We start from the raw sequence: 19812 nt of genomic DNA, 5'->3' as shown, positions 1-19812 counted from the left end.
AGGTTTTTGCTATACGGTGCGTGCGCTCGCCAAACAGACAGAGAGAGACAGAGAGACAGAAAGCGAGAAATCACCCCCCAGGGGGGATGGTCACGCCGCAATCCCTTCTCCTCCATTCTCCTCTCGGGATCTTGGGCACGCACGCACGTGGGACCGGCATGAGTTTTAAGCCACCGGGTCCGGGACACGAACTGCGGTCGACTACGTGGGAGTCCAGCAACATAGCTATTATGCTAACTCTGGTTCCCTCCCACAGACATCTTTAAAGTGCAACAAGCCACTACAAACTGTTAAACCCTGGGCTATGAACTGAAAATAGAACTGAAGAGAGAGAAATGAATAAGCCATAGTTCTCCTGAGAGAGAGGTGAAACAGACATAAACAGAATGCCAGGAATGAAAGCATTTTGTCCTCTCCCTGCTTCCTTTCTCTCCAGCCTACAGATCATTCCTTTAAAATAAATTTATTGAGTTTATATTTTCTAGGCATTGTCTAGATGCTGGGATGAGAGCAGTGAACAAGCAGGATGCCTGCCCTTATGGTACTTACATTTGGAAGGGGCACAGGAAAAAACAAAAGCAACATAAGTAAGCAAGATGTAGTTAGTGATAATGCTGTGAACACAATCAAGTAGGCTGATTTAACATGGGGTTGGAATAGACCGAGTGGAGAGGGAAAGGCTCTCTAAAGGATATGATATTCATGAATGACAAGAATTTCTGGTTTTTCTCATGTCCAAAGCAGCAATAGTTACTTAAAACCACCCAAAGTACCATGTTTTAGTGGGAAAGGTGAGGGCATGGGGCTAGAGAGATCTGTAACCAAACTGTGGATTTTGCACGTAGCTGTTGTGAATTCAGCTAGAAACATGATCTCTCCACACTAAAGTGTTCTCTAACAGAATAGAGCCCTTTCTTACTATCACAGCAACCTTTTCTAGGCATATAATGCTGGTGTAATGTGCTATTTTTTAAATCTTGTTTCCTTCAGTGGAATGTGAGGTCTTAGAGGGCTTAGGGGCCTTGCCAATCATGATCATGGTTCTATCCTCAGTGTTGAGTACACTACCTGGCTCACGGAAGTGTTCAATATTTACTTAATGAGGGAATTAAGCCAATTCTTCATTTGGGGCCTCAATTTCTTCTTCCTGCCTAGAATGGATACAATCATCCCTACTCAAGAGGTCGTAGCGAGCCTTATCTAAGAGATTATCGGCGAAAGCTCTGGACGGGGCTTTGAAAGAACGTTAAAGTGTAGTGAAAGATCAAAACAATGCAGTATCAAAATCCATTAAATTTGCAATGGCAACGATTCCTTAGATTAAGAGTTCACAAAACGCTTCCACATCTATCCTCCCAGCAGAACTGCAACAACCTGAGGTCCAAAATCGCAAAGACACTTATTCTTAAAGGTTAACTTCGGGGTCAAGCCTGGAATCCCGACTTCCCGATTCCTGCCCGCGAATTCCCAGAGGCGAGGAGTCAATACTCGGATTGTTATTTCCGGGCCAGCGGCGGGACAATCCGGGGCGGGGCCTCAAAAGCCATCCAGGGAGGACAGTCTCCTGCAATACCTCTTCGCGGGGCCTGCGACGAGATGCAGGGACACACCGCGGCCGGACTCACCTCGTGGCCTCGTTGTGCCCTCAGCTCATGCCCCGAAAACAGGTCCTGCCTCGGTGGTACGACGGCCCTCTAGACACCGCTTCAACGCCGCCCTGCTCCCAGGCCGCCGGTGACGCACTACGTCTGCGCCGCGACGCGGTTCCGTGACGTCACGCCGCCCGCGCCGCTGCCGTCGCCGTGCTCGCGCGAGTCTCTCCCCAATAACCTGGGCTGTAGCTGGTGAGTGTCCTCGGCTGGGACTCGAGGCGCACACAGGGTCTGGGTGCCAGAGGCCTTTACTGAGGAGCCTCTGGAGGGGGTCTTTGGGGGACCGGACTACAACCCCAACCTGTTCAACTCAAGGCTTGACCTTTAAGGTTGGGGGCGGGACCTGTCGCATCAGAGAGAGTCTCAGCGGTTGAAGGCGGAGCTCATCTCTCCAGCTAGGAATTAAGGGGATGCGGGGAGTGGGGGCGCTTAGTTAATAGTCGCTGCTATTTTATAGCACAGTACTTAGTACCTACAGGAACATTTAATTTTCCGAACAATCTCCTGGGGATTGGTATGGTTATCCCCTCCATGAAAAAAGAAACGGAAGGAAGCTCAAAAGGTAACTTTGCCGGGTCATGCGGTCAGTTATTGATGGAACTTCAGTTCAAGCCTAGGCCTGTGTGTTTCCAAAGCCTGAACTTTTAACCACTACTCTCTACGCCCTGTGACAACACAGTTGTCATTTCAATAGCCCATCTCCATTTACATCATCCTGACAAATATAATAATACTGTCATTTCCATTTTACAGATGAAATTGAGGTCACATATCTGGGAAGTGCTAGAACCAGAACTCTATCTCAGGTCTTTTCTAAATTTGGTGCCTTTCCCTTTAATCACTCTCCATTGCATTTCTCAGGCTCTTCAGAGCTTTATAATTGGAAAACCTAATTTGATTCCTTCATTTTATAGTTGCAGAAACAAAACCTAGGTGGAGAAACGACTTGATACAAGTCACATAGCTATGGTAGAGCAGCTACAAATGCTTTTTGAATACAGGTGGTTATGAATTTAAAAGGGCCAGATGGCAAACAGTGATGGGGTAGGAGTATTGGAATCCAGATCTCCTAGCTCCTAGATGAAAGATCTTTCTTTGTTTAAAGTGTCTTATCCCTCCTTTAGCTGTGCCAGGGATATGATGATTCTGCTGGTTCTGTGTATTGTCAGCTACCACAATTTAGGGAATTTAGGGAAGAACATGCCCTACTATCTCTAAACAAAAATCTGACAAACTAAAAGATGGTAGAGGCAGTGTAGGGAAACAGAGACCAGATCCTACCATTAGACATGTGGGTTCCAATTCTGTGCCAGCATTTTGACCATGGTCAAGGACTTAGTGTTCCTGGAATTTCATTTGTATATTGTGAATCACATTTATCCTGTGTCCTTTGTGTTTAGACAAAGGTGCTAGGCCCTTGTGATAAAACAGTGATGAGACAACCGTGGATTAGTTTGTAGTGCTTATTTGGAGGGAATGAGACAATAATCAAATAATCACACAAATATCTTGTTAAAAATTTAGTGCTATGAGGCCAGCCCGTGGCCTGGTGGCTAATGGAGCTGGATCCCACACGGACCACCACATGGTTTAGGGTCCCAGACCCAGGACCTTGAAAAACATGCTGGATACATGTGCATATGTGCCCAAAATCTTGAAAGGAGAAGAGGTTGCAGCTTGACCCTACCCCATGGGGTGCTTTCTCCCTTACCCTCTCTCTGTCTCTTTCTGGCCCTCCAGGCAAAAAAAAAAAAAAAAATCCAAAAAACAACACACACACACACACACACACACAAAATGACTAAGTGCTATGCTGAAGTATAGGGTGTTGTGAATGTGGTTATAGGGTCCACATGGTGGTTAAAGCAGCTGAATCCCATATGGCTGACTGCATGTTCAAGTTCTGGACCCAGCAGCTTGAGAAACACGACATGCCTGTATGTGCGCTCGCCAAATCTAAAAGATGGAGGAGGAGGAGGGATTGTGGCATGACCATACCCCATGGGGATGCACTTTTATGGTTTTCCCTTCTTCCTCATTCTCACTTTGTCCCTTTGCAGCAAGTGCCTGTGCCTTCTAGCAAGTTTTAAAAAATAATAAAATTGAAAGTACTCTACAGGATACCTGACTTAGTTGGACTGGAGGAGTGACCAAGGAAGGCATCTTCTGAGGAGGGGATGATTAAGCTGAAATCTGAAAGAAAAATGGGAAATGTTAAAGAATTGAGGAATGAGCATTCCAAGTGGATTCAGTTGCATGTTTGAAGACCTGGGGCAAGAGGGGCATTTGAAGAAATTAAAGATCAGTTTGGTTATTTTGTAAAATGTAGGTGGTAAATCATGATTCTTTGGTTATTGTGAAAATCAAATAATAAAATACACATGAATGTGTTTTATATATGATGAGGGTTTTCATGTATGTACATATGTACATATTATAAGTTAATATATAGCTGGATTGGAAGGTGTTGCTAGAACAACAGATTAAGACAAGACTTTCAGTTATTATCTAGGTGTTCCCAACATTAAAATCTACTTTTTATGGAAAAAAGAGAATCTTAAGTTTTGAGACCTCAACATTGAAAAAAGACTGTGTGCTTCAAGTAGTTTGAAAAAATATTTCAATGATTGGGATGTTAAAAACTATTTATTGTGGATGTATGGGTACCAGGCAAAACATTGAATATTTATGTCCATGGTATAGAATACAGGTTAAAAACTAGATGTCCTGAATTCAAGTTTTGGGGAGATTATTTACTCTTGCCTTCGTTTTCTCATCTGTATACTGGGGATGATTATAGCACTTACTACATAGTAGTACATCCTGAGGCTCAAATGAGTTAAAGTTAGCACGTAGAATAGTTTCTGTCACATAGTATCACTATATCATTATTATTGTTACAGTGATCTTTTTAAAGGGGCATTTATAGTTCTGTGATGATGACATGTGGACACTGAAGCACTGGAAGTGGGAAAATTAAGAAGCCATTTCCAGACTGTGTCCAAAGCCCTGGTACTTCTGCTACATTGTTTCTGCGTATAAATTCATTTTGTGGATAATTTTCTTGGGCTTTCATGAGTTTCTTCCCTCAACTTTTAAGTCTTTGTTTACTCTGAGCCAAAAGTTAATGTGCAGGTCTTTAAGGGACTGCACTCCAAGGGACTACCTTTACTGAACTTCTACTTTGAAATTTCCTGACTTCTGTGCAATTAAAATCTACGCCTGAAGCATTTCAGCAATGTGGTTTATTTATAGAGTTATCTTCCGGTTCACGTGTACTGGGTCTACTTTGGGTGCTGTATTTTCTGTCAAAGGTTGTTTATTTCTAACCCATTTTGATTTCCTCTTGCTTTGTGGATTGGTATTATGACTTGCAACAGGAATACCAGGAAACCTGTTTTAAATGGAACAGCCAGATTGAGACTCTGCTGATTGAAAACAAAACAAAACAAAACAAAAACCTACACATTATTATTCAGCCATATTTGGATGTACGTGTGAGTTAGGCATTTGCTATATTAGGCAAAAACCTAGATATAGAAACCTTGTTCTGAGCCAGACTTTTGTGGCTCAGTTTCAGTTCTGCTAAAACAGAGCTCAGCTGTTAGCTCCATGTCCTTAAATGGTGACTTAATCGCTTGGAGCCTCAGTTTCAGCATCTGGAAAATGGGGATCACTATACTTTCTTTGTGGCTTTATTGAAAAGATGAAATGAAGTGATATTGGTAAAGAGAGCAGCCCAGACCCTTCATCAGTTATTAGTAGCCATTGATAACAATATTAAAAAATAAACTCCACATTAAATCCAGATCTTTTTTAAAAAATTATTTTATTTAATGTTATTTATTTATTTGACCAGAGAGGGACAAAAGAGAGAGGGAGAGAGAGAGAGACTCACCCCTTAGCCACCACACCACTTGCCGCCCCCAGATCTGTTTTTATAGACTTTATATGCTGATCATTGACATCTGTCTTCCCTTGTGAATTCCATCATGAGAGAGAATTTGGTACTCATTTGCCTTTCTTTTAAAAAGGTAACAATAACAATGGTAACCACCATTGATTAAGTAGCTACTAAATTCCAGGCACTCTGCTGGCTGTTTTAGATGCACTCTTACTTATTTTAAGATCACAGTTATTTAATTAATTAATTTATTTATTCATTAGTGTGGGAAGTGATGTCTTGGAAGGGAAAGGGTATTACTCAAAACTGAAATTTGTATCCAGGCCTGACTGACTCTAGGCTACCGTGCATGTTAGTAATGGCATACAAGGTTTTTTTTATTATGTCTAGTCCTGACAGGAACTTTAAATTTTTTATTAATTTGAGAGATTTTTGCTATAGGGCACATGTGCTCACAAGAGAGAGACAGAGAGCAAGAAATCACCCCTCAGGAGGAATGGCCATGCCAACAATCCCTTTTCCTCCATTTTCATCTTGGGACTTTGGGCATGGACGAACATGTGCCTGGTGTGAGTTTTAAGCCACCAGGTCTGGGACTAGAACCACAGTCGACTACATGGGAGCCCAGCGATGTAACCGTCATGCCATCTACTGGTCCCTGCAGGAATGTCTTTGAAAGGAAAGGGGATAGCCATCAATGGGTGCCATTTTTGGAGCTCCTCCTCTCTGCTAGGTCCTGTCACAAGTGTTTTGCCTACATAGCCTCATTCATTATTCCTGACCCTATGAACTAGGTATAATTATCCTCATTTTACAGTTGAGGGAATCAAGGCTTGGCTATTTAGGAGCATTCAGTGGTGCAGCAGAGACTGAATTCCAGGTTTTTCTGGCTGCAGAGCCCATGCTCTTATTCACTCCATTATCCCACATCAACAATTTAGGCTGTAGAATCCAGCTCCATGGTACAGCAATAATGTACTGCTCAAGAGAAGCTGGATCCCACATAGCAGCTAGTTCAAATCCTCAGTCTAGTGGGCCTGGAACCTGCTGGGCATGTGGGCTAGTGCCCAAAATCAGGTGAACTGGAGAACTGGAGGAAAGGACTTCCCTCTGACCAGACTCTGGCGAGTGCTCCTCTCTGTCTCTGTCTCTGTCTCTGTCTTTTGCCGGTGAACGTGCTCTATCATGAATAAAGAAAAAAATTTAGGATGGCATTTTTTTTTCCCCAAGTAAAGAATGGGACTGGTTTTTAAAGATAGTAACTTCCAGGTACTTGATGCTAATTGTTCTTAATTTTTAGCTGAGTGATAGCCAGATTCCTGGCACAAGCTACAGTGCTAAAGTGCTACATTCGTTACTTAGCTGTGACTTTGTTCTAGCCCAGAGATAGCTGTAGGCGATAGCATCTTTCCATGGCCAAAGGCCTCAGAAGTATAATGTGTAACTTGTGTTAACACAGTGGAGGGTGGCATTTTCCAGAGCTTTAGTTCTTTACCATGGGAGACCTCAAACCTCAATCAAGTTTCCCACTCACATTAAAGTAAAGTGCATTCTAATTGGTAATCAGCGCATAAGGCACCAAAGAAAATTGTAATTAAATGCTGTCGTGTGAATTTTCCAGTCATTTTATGCCTGTTGAAATGGTTTTCTTATTTACTTTAAAGTCTTCTTCTAGTGCTCTGCTCTCCCTCTTTAAACTTTATCAAGATTTTGTACGTTTTCTCAAGGGTTTAATTAGGATCATTAAAGGTTTAGACTGCTGTACTTTTGCTGGAGAGACATTTTGGTGCAGTGGAAGAAACTTAGGGTTTGGAGTCCTATAGACTCTGGACAGGTTCCTAAATTTCTGTGAGCCTCAGTTTCTTCATCTTGTAAAATGAGGCCAATAATATTTCTTTCTGGGCCTGTAGGTGGTGGTGTGGTGAGAATGCTGGACTCACACATGGCCAACTGCGGTTCCAGTCCCAGACCTGATATCCTTCTTTATTGCTTCCCTTCTCTGTCTCTCCATCTCTCTCTGGTGAGCGCGTGTACTCATAGTAAATTAAAATAATAGTAATAATGATAAATAAAAAAATTCCATTGGGAATGGGAGGAGGACTAGAGATAATATATTTACATTATCTAGTACATAGCTTTGTTTATAGGAGTTTCTTTTTTTTTATAATTTTTTTTTTTTGGAGAGATTTTCGCTATAGGGCGCGTGTGCTCGCCAGACAGACAGAGAGAGCCATAGAGAGAGCACGCGAGAAATCACCCCCAGGGGGGATGGTCACGCTGCAATCCCTTCTCCTCCATTCTCCTCTCGGGATCTTGGGCACGCACGCACACGCGCCCGGCATGAGTTTTAAGCCACCGGGTCTGGGACGCGAACCTCGGTCGACTACGTGGGAGTCCAGCGACATAGCCATTACGCTAACTGCTGGTTCTCTATAGGAGTTTCTTAATTGGTACAAATTATTTTCTGAAGTTACAGCAGGATTTTTTATTTAGATCTCCTTTTTGTCTTTTTAGCGGATGTGCACAAGGTTTGCCTTCAGTCATGGCCTTCGGATTAAAGTGTTATCGCTTGGTCCACCCTGCCTTTCGCAGTTACCTTGCAGCCTTGACCAGACCTGTTACAGAAGTTACACCAAGAATAATGAATGGAAGACAGCCTGACCATAGGCAATTCGTGGCCTGTGCAGCTGTTCCAAGTCGCCATTTTGCCACCAAGAAAACCAAAGGTAAAGACATGGACTACCCTCCCCACTCCCCCTTATAGGTGACCCTGAATTATCATAGCTGGGGATCTCAGAAATGCACTAGATTCTTCTTGTCCACATGAGGAAGTGGTGTCTCAGATAATTCTGTTGATTAGCTCTATAGGTCACAGTCACAGGGACAGCATTAAGACCCAGGGTCTATTTTTCCATTGCCATTTGTTTTCTCGGTGGTTCAGAAAATGCCCAATTTTTTCCTTTTAGATTTAGAATTAAAGGTGTAAGTGCCAAGCAAACCAGAATGCTACAGCAAGGGTCAACATTATGCTCTCCTTATAGGAAGATGCATGTTGGGAGTATAATTAAAACCAGAAGGTTGTTGGGTGAGGGGGATATTAGAGCCGTGGATTTAGATGAATGATCTTAATGGCTTGTGTCATCCAAGAATAAGACTTTGATGAACCTCAGGTCTCAGCTTAAATGCCACTTCCTCAGGGAAGCCTTCCCTGACCTCTTAGAGTAGGTCAGGTCCCCTGTTATGTGCACTTGTATGCAGTGTTATTTTACCTTTAATGTGCTTAGAACAGCAGTAATTAATTAACTGTAAGATTGATTATTATTTATTATCTTTCTTCCACTCTAAACCCGATGAAGATAAGGTCTATGTCTCTCTTATTCGGCACATAAAAGGGTCTGATACACAGTATGCATTCAGAAATGTTATTGAATTAATGAATGAGTGACTGAAATTGTCTAGCAGGTCGCTATTTGTAGTGGTGAGCCGGGGTGTCTGTGCCCAAGGATGGTGCTAAGAAAATGCTGCAAAATAACTTCTCATTGACTTTCCTTTTCTGGTTTTGTGTAGATCTTCTTTCTGTGAATAAGATGATTAACAAATTGCTAGAGACCATTAGTACTTAGAAAACTTTTGTTGTGGGGCCAGCAGATGGCATAGTGGTTAAGGCGCTGAACTCCCACATGGCCGAACATAGTCCTGGACCTGGTGGGATGCTTTCTCACTCTGTACCCTCTCTCCCCCAACCCCCTGTAAGTGCATGTGTCCTATAACAAACTTAAAATAATAATAATTTAAAAATTAAAGTAATTCTAAAAAGAGAAAAATACTAGTGATAATAGTGTTGTAATAACTTTTGATCTGTATGTTGCATTATACTTTTTTTTTTTAGAGTTTTTTTTTTTTTGCTATAGGGCACTTGCATTTGCCAGACAGACAGAGACAGACAGAGAGACAGAAAGCAAGAAATCACCCTCCAGGGGAGATGGCCATGCTGCAGTCCCCTCTCTTCCAGTCTCCTCTCGGGATCTTGGGCATACATTCACATGTGCCTGTTGTAAGTTTTAAGCCACCGGGTCCGGGACACGAACCACGGTCGACTATGTGGAAGTCCAGCGACATAGCCATTATGCTAACTACTGGTCCCGTATACTTTTTAGAAGTTCCTGTGTATTTGCTTATTTAATACTTAAAATTTTTTTATTGAAGAAATGGTAATTTTTTTTTACTGAAGAAATCTTTATGATTATCAAGTGATTCCACATCTCACCGTTTTGCAAATAAGAAAACTGAGGAATAGATGTTAGAAATTTGCTCATGGTTGGGACCAGCAGTTGGCATAATGGCTATGTCGCTGGACTCCCATATAGTATACCATGGTTTGAGTCCTGGACCTGGTGGCTTAGACTCAGACTGGCCACATGTGCATGCATGCCAAAGATCCCGAGAGGAGAATGGAGGAGAAGGGATTATGTGGCCATTCTCCCTGGCCGGGCGGGTGGGGGGGTGGTGATTTCTTGCTTTCTGTCTCTCTGTCTGGGGGGGGCCCGCCCCCTTGGTGTAAACCCCCGAAAAAAAAAAAAAAAAAAAAAAAAAAGAAAGAGATTTGCCCATGGTCATCTAATTAATTGCAGATCTGGAAAGCTGGAACTCCTGATGCTCTCCCTTCTGGGATTCTGGGCATGCATATACATGTACCTAGCTTGTTTGTTAAACTGCCAGAGCCAGGATTCAAACAGTGGTAAAAAATAAGATTAAAAAAAAATTTTATGAGAGAGAGTGTGCGTGTACATGCATGCAAGAGAGAAAAAGAGAAGCACCCTTGACAGGGTCCCATCAAACCACAATCCCCATTCCCTAGCCCTCCAGCTTGTCTGGCTCTTGGGTGCCTGAGATGTATCTGGTATGTTTTCAGGTGGACCCAGGGATCCAAACCCAGAGTCAGTCACGTGGCTTTCCACAGTGCAGTTTCTTTGCTATTGGCTGCACTACCAAGCTAGGCAGGTGGGATCTGGTTCCCTTCACCACCACACTGCAGTGCTGACCTGAGAATACTTACTGCATGTTAACATCAAGAATTTTTTTTGCTTTATGTTTTTGGTTGTCTTTTTTAAGCAAATATCTTCTATCCTAATTTTGTTAAAAGTTTTTATTTTTGAATGGGCATTAAATTTTTTAAAAAGAATTATTTGTTTAATTTTATAATTATTATTATTTTTAACTTGTTATAGGGTACGTGCACTTGCCAGAGAGAAACGGGGAGGAGGTGGCAAAGGGTGAGAAGGTCCAGGACTCAAACCTTAGTTGGCCATGTGGGAGTCTAGCACCTTAACCACCACGATGTTTGAGTCTGCATTTGAGTATATAAAGGCACTGTGAGGTTATCCTTAATGTAACTCATTAATGTTGACAGCCTTAACTTTCTAGTATTATCTTCTGCTTTTGGTGTCAAGACTTTATTAGCTTCATGATGTAAATTGGGAAATACATTCCTCTCTTAATTATATCTCTTAATGGGATGGTCAGCATTATTAGTTCCTTGCATGTTTGATGGAATTAACCGTAAAAGTATCTGGATTTGATATACGTGTATGTTCTTGTACTTGTGTGTGGGTATGTTTGAATCTATAGTTTTCTTAATGATTATGAGACTTTATATTTTCTTTCTTCTTGATTTATTGAGTTTTTTTTTAAGAATTATTTTATCTAACTTTATTTATTTAAATTTGACCAGAGAGGGACATAGTGAGAGAGAGAGAGAGAGTGAGAGAGAGAGAGAGAGAGAGAAAGCCACCAGGTCCAGTTCTCAAACTGCTGTCAGCCATGTGGGAGTCCAGCGCCCTTAACCACTATACCACCTCCCAGCCCCAAGAGTTTCAATAAGTTGTATGTCATAGGACATTTTTAATTTTGTTTTTAGAGCTGTCGGTAAAACATTGTCTGTACTCTTTTTTAAAAATAATTCTTTTAACTATATTTATTATTATTTTAGTTTGACCAGAGAGAGATAGAGATAGAAAATGAGAAAGCAAGCCACCAGATCTAGGACTTGAACCATAGTCGTCCATGTAGGAGTCCAGTGCCCCAACCACCGTGCCACCTTCTGGCCCCCATAATACTCTCTTAAGATTATTAAAATTTCCACTATGGAGAGAGCCAGACACACACACACACACACACACAGAGAGAGAGAGAGAGAGAGAGAGAGAGAGAGAGAGAGAGAGAGAGAGAGAGAGAGAGAGAGAGAGAGAGAGAGAGAGAGAGAGAGAGAGAGAGAGAAATCACTCCCCAGCAGGGATGGCCACACTGCAGTCCCTTGTCCTCCATTCTCCTCTCTGCATTTTGCACAGAGATGCACATGAACCTGGCATGTTTTTCAGGCTACCAGGTCTAAGACTCAAACTGTGGAGCTGACCATGTGGGATCCAGTCACCGTAACTACCATGCCACTAGTGGCTCTCCTCTTCTTTCCTAATATTATTTTTTTGTGTCTACTGCTTTCTTTTTCTGGGTGTTCTTAACAGAAGTTTGTCAGTTTTATAAACCTTTTGAAAAGAGTTGTTGATTTTGTTCTTTTTTTTTTTTCAGATTTTATTGAGTTCTGCTCTTTATTTATTTTTTCTTATATATTTATCCTTTTTATATTTTCTGAGCTGGACAGTTAGTTCATTAATTTTCAGTCATTTTCTTTCTTTTTAAAAATTTCATTGTTACATGATGTTTCAGTATACATGTAGATAGGGAAATGGTTACTTAAAAGTCAAGCAAGTTAACTCATCCATCACCTCACTCAGTTAGCCATTTGTTTTAATGGCAGAGTGTGTAAAATCTCTTAGTAAAAATTCAATATTAGCTGTAGTTCTCATGTTTAGTAAAAATTCAATATTAGCTGTAGTTCTCATGTTGTATATCTGACTTTCTCGTTTTGTGTATCTGTTACTTTGTGTCCTGTGACCTACATCTCTCCATTTCCTCTCCCTTCTCTCCACCACTGGACACTACTGTTTTATTCTCTAGCTTTGTGTATTATTTATTTATTTTGGGGGGATTCCACATGTAAGTGAGATCATACAATATTTATCCATGTCTGTGCTTAATTTTACTTAGCGTAATGCCCTCCAGGTTCACTTATGATGTGGCAAATGGCAGGATCTCCTTTTTTTTTTAAAGACTTACTTTATTCAAATTTATTGTTTATTATTCTCTTTCTTCAATCTGACCAGAGAAAGAGAGAGAGAGGGAACACGAGAAAGCTAGCTATTAGGTCCAGAATTCAAACCTGTTGTATAAATCACCTCAAACCTGGTGTATTGGTGTAGAAATCATCAATAGGCCAACTGTGGTTGGCCACATGGGAGTCCAGTGTCCCAAACTACCGTGGTACCTGCCAGCCCCTCTCCTTGTTTTTAAGGCTGAATAATATTCTATTATATAGAGAGTTGAATATCCCTGAAATAGTCCCTGAAATAATCTGAAAATTTGAAATCTAAAATACTCCAAAATTTGAAACTTTTTGAGTACTGATATGCCACAAGTAGAAAATTCACCTCACCTCATGTGATGGTTGCAGTAAAAATACAGCATATAAAAAAATATAAAATCACTAATAGACTGTATGCATGAAGTATATATATGAAACATAAATAGATTTCTTGTTTAGATTTGGTCCCATCTCTAGGATATCTCATTATGTATATGTAAATATTCCAAAATCCAAAAAAATCTGAAATCCAAAACATTTCTGGTTCCAAGCATTTTGAAAAGGGGATATTCTATCATTATTTGTGTAGTTTCTTTATCCGTTCATTTATTGATGGGCACTTTAGTTGTTTATCTTGTATATTGTGAATAATGCTTTGTCCTTTGCTTATAAGCAGGTAAGGCTATATATACATTTTCACCTAAGTGTGACTTTCAGTACTTCCTATAAGTGTTTTTTTTTTTTTTTTTTAATACTAGTCCCTCTCCTCCCCTAATGGAGCCTGGTGCAATCCTTTTTCCACCATTCTGCCATCCCATCAGGATCTTGGGCATGTGTGCATGTGCCTGGCATTTTTTTTTTTTTCCCAAGCCACTGGGGCTGGGATTCAAACCATGGTTGGCTGTGTGGGATGTGGCTCACTCCACATAGTACTTAACCGCTGTGCTATGGGACTGGCCTGCCTCCTACAGTAGATTCTGTTCAAATAGTAGATACTTGAACCTATCAACAGCTCAAGAGAAGACAAAAATCCTTAAATCTGGAAAACAAAGCATAGAAGAAAATCAGCAATGTTTTAGGCAAACAAAAATCATAAGATTCTATTTCACCAGTTCAGTCTCACGTACTTAATCTATCTTCTGTTGTGATCCTGTCTTCCAGTTTAAATTCTGGAACATAACATCCAGCTCCAGACTTGTCCCTATAGTTAAGCTGGCCATTTTCTTAATTGTTTTTAAACTCTTATTTCTGTGTGTCTGTATTTTGTTTTTCTGATATAGAACTCCATTCAGAACTATTTTGGAGAGTTGGTCTGGTGTTGGTAAATTCTTTCAGGTTTTGTTTATCTGAGAATGTTCTCTTGTCTTTTCTTCCCATATGAAGGATAATCTTGCTGGGTATAGTATTCTTAGTTGAAATTGTTTTTCCCTTAACACTTTGAATATATTTTCCCATTCTTTCCTTGCTCGCATTGTTTCTGATGAGAGGTCCACTGTTAACCTGATGGGATATCCTTTGTAGGTAACTTGACGATTCTCTCTTGCCAGTCTGAATATCTTGTGTTTGTGGTTTTGGTCATTCTGGCTATAATATGTCTTGGACAAGATCTTTTTGGGTTGATCCTATTTGGGGGTCCTTTGTATTTCTTGGGTCTGGTATTTCAATGCCTCTCTAGGTTTGAAAAGTTTTTTTCCAGGATTTCATGGAATAGTTTATCAATGCCCTTATTAATGTCTTCACCTTCTGGGATACTGATTATCCAGATATTTGGGTGTTTAATGGTATTTAGTATTTCTCATATGTTATTCTCATTTTTTTTGGCTATTTTCTTAGTCTTCGTGGTCGATTTGTCAGCCATTCTGCCTTCTACATCTGAGATTTGATCTTCTGTATGAGCTAGCCTGCATTTAATACTTTCAAGGGAGGTTGTGATTTCCTGTATTACAGCCTTTATCCCTAACAGTTCTGTTTAATTCTTTTTTATGCTGTGTATTTCCTCTTTCAGATGGTGCAAGAGCTTCCTCACCTCCTAGAACTCGTCTGCTTTTTTCTCCTGCATCTTCTGGAGCTTATTATCTCTCTTCTCTTGCATCTCTGTTAGCTTTGTCACTATGAATATTCTAAATTCTTTATCAGACATTTCTGTGAGTTCCATTGTACTGTCTGTGGATGACGAGGAGTTATTCTTTTTCCTTGGGGGAGGAGTATTTTCTTGATTTCTCATAATTCTTGTGTCCCTGTGGTGATTTCTGGTCATCTGATGGGTTATACGTGTCTTCCTAATTTCTTGAAGTTCAATCTGAATGTTCAGAGGTATGCAGAAGATGATTTGCCATCTCTCTGCTGTTCTGTTTTTCTCCCACTCTAGAATGGGGTCAGGAGGATTTAGTCTCAGCAGAAAATCTTAAGTCTTAGTCCCTGAAAGGAATTGTTTATCGTTCAAATTCAGTAGGCATTTCAGATGGCCTACATTTTTGCCTCTCCACTCTATAATGGGGTCTGAAGGGTAAAGTCTCAGCAGAAAATCTTGAATCTTAGTTCCTGAAAGCGATTGTTCCCAGCTCATATTTGGAACAGATATAATTTCTAATAATGCATTTTTTCTTAAAATTTTTTTGTTTGATTTTAATGTAAATACACTGGAACTTCTTTTGCTAGGGTTGTAATTTTCTGTCTCTATACATGAAACTTTCTATGATCTTATATGTTTGTAATATGTCAAATATTTTATATGATTAGATTTTTAAAAATCTTTTTTTTTTTTTTGTAACAGATTTTGCTATAGGGTGCGGGTGCTCGCCTGAAAGAGAGAGAGAGAGAGACAGAAAGCAAGAAATCACCTCCCTCCCCTAGGGGCGATGGCTATGCAATCCCTTCTCCTCCGTTCTCCTCTCAGTATCCTGGGCACAAACGCATACATGCCTGGCATGAGTTTAAGCCATTGAGTCCGGGACTCAAACCGCAGTTGACTATGTGTGAGTCCAGCAACATAGCCATTACGCCACCTGCTGGTCCCAGAGTTTTAAAAATGTTAATGAGAATCTCTAACTTTTTTTAATTTATTTTTTTAAAGAATTACTTATTTATTATTACTATTGTTAATATTATTTTTCACATGAATTTTGCCAGAGAAAGACAGAGAGAGAGGGAGAGTGAGAAAAAGCAAGCTGCCAGGTCCAGGACTCAAACCATGCATGGCCAGCCATGTGGGAATTCCAGCACCTCAGCCACCATGCCACCTGCTGGCCCTCTAACTTTTTTTTTTGGAGAGGTTTTTGCTTTATGGTGCGTGCACTCGCCAGACAGACAGAGAGAGACATAGAGACAGAAAGCGAGAAATCACCCCCCGGGGGATGGTCACGTCGCAATCCCTTCTCCTCCATTCTCCTCTTGGGATCTTGGGCACACACGCACACACTCCGGCGTGAGTTTTAAGCCACCGGGTCTGGGACGTGAACCATGGTCGACTACGTGGGAGTCCAGTGACATAGCCATTACGCTAACTGCTGGTTCCCTCTAACTTTTTTTTAAAGAAGAGATTCTTTTTTTCTTTATATAGGGCATGTGCAATCATTAGAGAGACAGAGAGATAGAAAGCAAGAAATCACCCTCTGTGGGAATGGCCATACCTCAGTCCTTTCTATTCCATTCTCCTCTCGGGATCTTGGGCACACATGCACATACGCCCAGCATAAGTTTTACACTACAGCGTCCAGGACTTGAACCATGGTCGATTACGTAGGAGTCTAGCAACATAACCATTAATGCCATCTACTGGTCCTGAATCTCTAGCTTTTAGTTGGTCATTTTGATCCATTTATACTTACTGTGTTTGTTGAGAATTTATGTTTTTTTCCTTTCATTTCTCTCCCATTTAGGAATTTGGGCATACACACACACATGTGCACAGCATGTTTTTCAAGCTTCTAGTTCCAGGACATGAACCACACAGTCAGCCATGTGAGATATAGCTGCCTTAACTTGGGCTGGCCCAATGTTATTTAAATAAATTTTTTTTTCTCCTTTCTCATACCCTATTTAAAAATGTGAGAATATTTGTATTACTCATGGAAGTGACATATGTTTAAGTATGTAGTAGAGTGTGTATGAAAAAAAAATCACATTGATGGGTTTACACATAAAGTAATATTTTATTCAGCGCCCAATGCTGTAGTTTTCTAAAATAGAAGCCAGTGTCATCACCATTGGTAATGTTCAGTATATCTAAACTATTGTTCCTTTTGTCTGTACTAGCCATCAGATACTGTACATATACTTGTCCTAGTATTTATTTTTAAATGAATTACCATATTTTGTTTCTTTCCAATTAGATTTTGTGGAGATGATTTAATGGAAAGTTCATAGATTTAAAATTGTGTATTTCTAGGACCAGATCTTGACCTTACCCTTTGCTGACATTAGGCAAGTCACTTTGTGTATTAGTTTGTCATTGTACTGCTAACAGAAATGCCCAAGATTAGGTCATTTATAAAGAAATAGAGATTTGTTTGAGTCACCATTCTGGTGGTTGAAAAGTTCAAAGGCTTAGGGCTGACATCAAACCAGACTATAAAATGGCTGGTAGAATCAGAGAGATTGGCAGGTGTGTGTGGAGAGAGAGAGAAAGAGAGGGAGAGTGAGCTGCAGGCAGTTCAGTCCTCTTTTATAACCACCTGCTTACAAGAACTAACCTTTTTTTCACAAATTAGAACTCATTCAGTTCTTTCAGGAGACAGCATTAACTCATTCATGAGACAGGCACCTCTACAATCCAGTCACCATGAACAAGTCACTAAAACCACTTTCCATTCCTGTTTAGAATAGTTTGTGGACAAACCATTATTCAAACCATAACACTTTGCCTTTCTCATCTTCTGCTTATTTTTCTGAAAAATAAGGAATTAATTCACTTATAGATTTCATGCCATTTGGACTGTGCTTTTTGGGTGTTTGAATGATTTAACTTGTGTTCTTATAGTAATCTTGCTATATAGATATTATTATTTGTCTTTTACAGTTAGGGAACCAAGTATTCAGAAAGATATGTCTAAGGCCATGAAGCTTGTATGCAGGGTTTTAACTTGGGCTGTCTGAAGATAAAGCCTGTACCCTCACTGATAGCTGAGAAGGTATTTAGCATAATGCCAAGTACCTATTTGACAGTAAATATAAGCTCTATTTTAAGGGCAGAGATGTTTTCTAATTTCTCACACTTGACATTTTACCCTTTACCAATTGGTTGTTTTCTCTGTCTATGCTGCTGTTCTTTTATTTACTTTCTAGCCAAAGGGAAGGGACAGTCCCAAACTAGAATGAATATTAACACTGCCTTGGTTGAAGATATAATCAACTTGGAAGAGGTTGATGAAGAAATGAAGTCTGTGATGGAAGCACTCAAGGATAATTTCAATAAGACTCTCAATATAAGGACCTCTCCAGGTGAGTGGCTGAGCCAATATTTTAGGGAGGGATGTAGTAGAAAGAGCATGGCTTTGGCAGAGGTGAGAGTTTTCCTCTATTTTGCTCTTATCAGCTAGTGACCATGGGTAGTTACTTTACTCTCCTGGTCCTCAGTTCCCTTTGTTGATTCCTACCTTACAGCCTTGTGTGGGCATTAAAATAAATGAGGTAACATGTAGTATTCTAGCATAGAGCCTGGTACACAGTTAACACTACATTCATTTATTCATTTAGCAAGTATTTTGTCTATGAACTAGGCACTGTGCTAATGCACAGTAGTGAACAACAAAAGTCATAGTCTTTGCTTTCATGGAATTATACTCTCAAAAAATGGGATTTTTTTTATGACTGTGCTATAAACACATCTAGATATTTTGTCTTAGGTACTGACATCTGTGGCCTGATTTTTCCAAATTGTCCTGTTTAGAAGTTCTTGTCACTTACTGGGAACCAAATGGCTGCAAACCTGCCCACCTGAAGCATTTCTATATCCCTGAGCTTGACCAGGAAGATTCCGTTTGGGTTAATAACTTCCTGAAAGTGACTTTTCTAAGTGGGAAATGTCAGAACTGTCTAGGAGAACTGTTTGCAGATGTGATGGAGAAGTGAGTTGTCAGCTAATGGTGCAAGCAGGCAGGAAAAATCCAATTGCTGTTAAATTGGCCTTTTGCAAATTGTCATCATTCTATAGTCAAGTCTGGGACCCCGCAGCAGGTATCTGTGGAAGCTTGGGTTGCTCCCTTTCACATCTTCATTGGGGTAGCTTGTAAGGAAACTAGAAGACATTTCATGAACTCATTCTTAAGAAAACTAAGTAGAGAACGCACAGCTCCATTTATAAACACTATCAGAAACATACTGAGTTCAGAGACGAGATTCTGTATGAAACCAGAAGACCAGTCCCCTCATTTGTCAACTTTTGGACTGGCGCATTTCTGCCTTTGCTGACAGTAGAGCGTGCCATTCAATCTCTCCCAACTGTTTATTTTAAACTTGCTTATTATTTTAGGTATGAAACTGATAAAGTACCCTGTCTCCCCTGTGCTTTCTGGCCTGTTAACATTCTGCAGCCGAAACCAGAGAGCAGTTTGAGGGGAGCTCAGGGAGAAATGTGATACTTAAAATTAGCCAGAAAGCTCCACTCTTGTTGAACTTAAAAATATGATGGGTCTGGAAAGAGGTTGGGAGTGTAATTTGTTAAATGTTAACCTTTGAGAAAATGAGGGGCAGGAATGAGGCTGAGGGAGATTCTCGCTGGGGACAGATTGAGGGAAAAGGATTTGATGCATTATGTCGATACAGATTTAGGGAATGGGAACCACCACTGTTGCATACTGAAAAGCCCGTGTTGGGACTAACGTGGCGAAGGATCTTACTGAAAATCAGGAAGGTTGAGTTGAGATTCATTTTCAAAAGGCCTCCAGTTGGTATTTCCTTTTTGCTTCTTTCTCTTTAGGGTTATGTTTATGTAGCATTATGTGTAGAACTAGGGGCCATGGAGAGACTGGATGAAATAGGCCAAACTTAGCTAGTCTTTTTGCCAGATTCTTCCAGATCATCTTTCATTACTGTCTGAACCAGCAGGCACCCTTTCCCCT

The 19812-nt window shown here is 40.5% G+C and overlaps 2 protein-coding genes across 2 annotated transcripts in view; one reads left to right on the top strand and one right to left on the bottom strand.

The window, feature by feature from the left end:
- The window catches only part of RBM18 (RNA binding motif protein 18), a 29631-nt gene extending 27893 nt beyond the window's left edge, over positions 1-1738 (bottom strand). The window contains exon 1 of the mRNA XM_027772633.1: positions 1626-1738. The gene's annotated coding sequence lies outside the window, so the exon portion shown is untranslated. The remainder of the gene's footprint in view (positions 1-1625) is intronic.
- A 25-nt stretch (positions 1739-1763) lies between these two features.
- MRRF (mitochondrial ribosome recycling factor) overlaps positions 1764-19812 on the top strand; it is a gene marked incomplete in the record, with an annotated part of 68716 nt that continues 50667 nt past the window's right edge. The window contains 3 exon segments of the mRNA XM_014588607.2: positions 1764-1844; positions 8071-8282; positions 18038-18193. Of these exon segments, the coding sequence (XP_014444093.1) occupies positions 8099-8282; positions 18038-18193 (340 nt within the window).

Source organism: Tupaia chinensis, unplaced genomic scaffold (genome assembly GCF_000334495.1).
Source record: "Tupaia chinensis unplaced genomic scaffold, TupChi_1.0 Scaffold000289_1, whole genome shotgun sequence".
Classification (NCBI taxonomy): Eukaryota; Metazoa; Chordata; class Mammalia; order Scandentia; family Tupaiidae; genus Tupaia; species Tupaia belangeri.
Note: the sequence above shows the minus strand (reverse complement) of the source record. Positions and strands in the feature narration are given on the sequence as shown.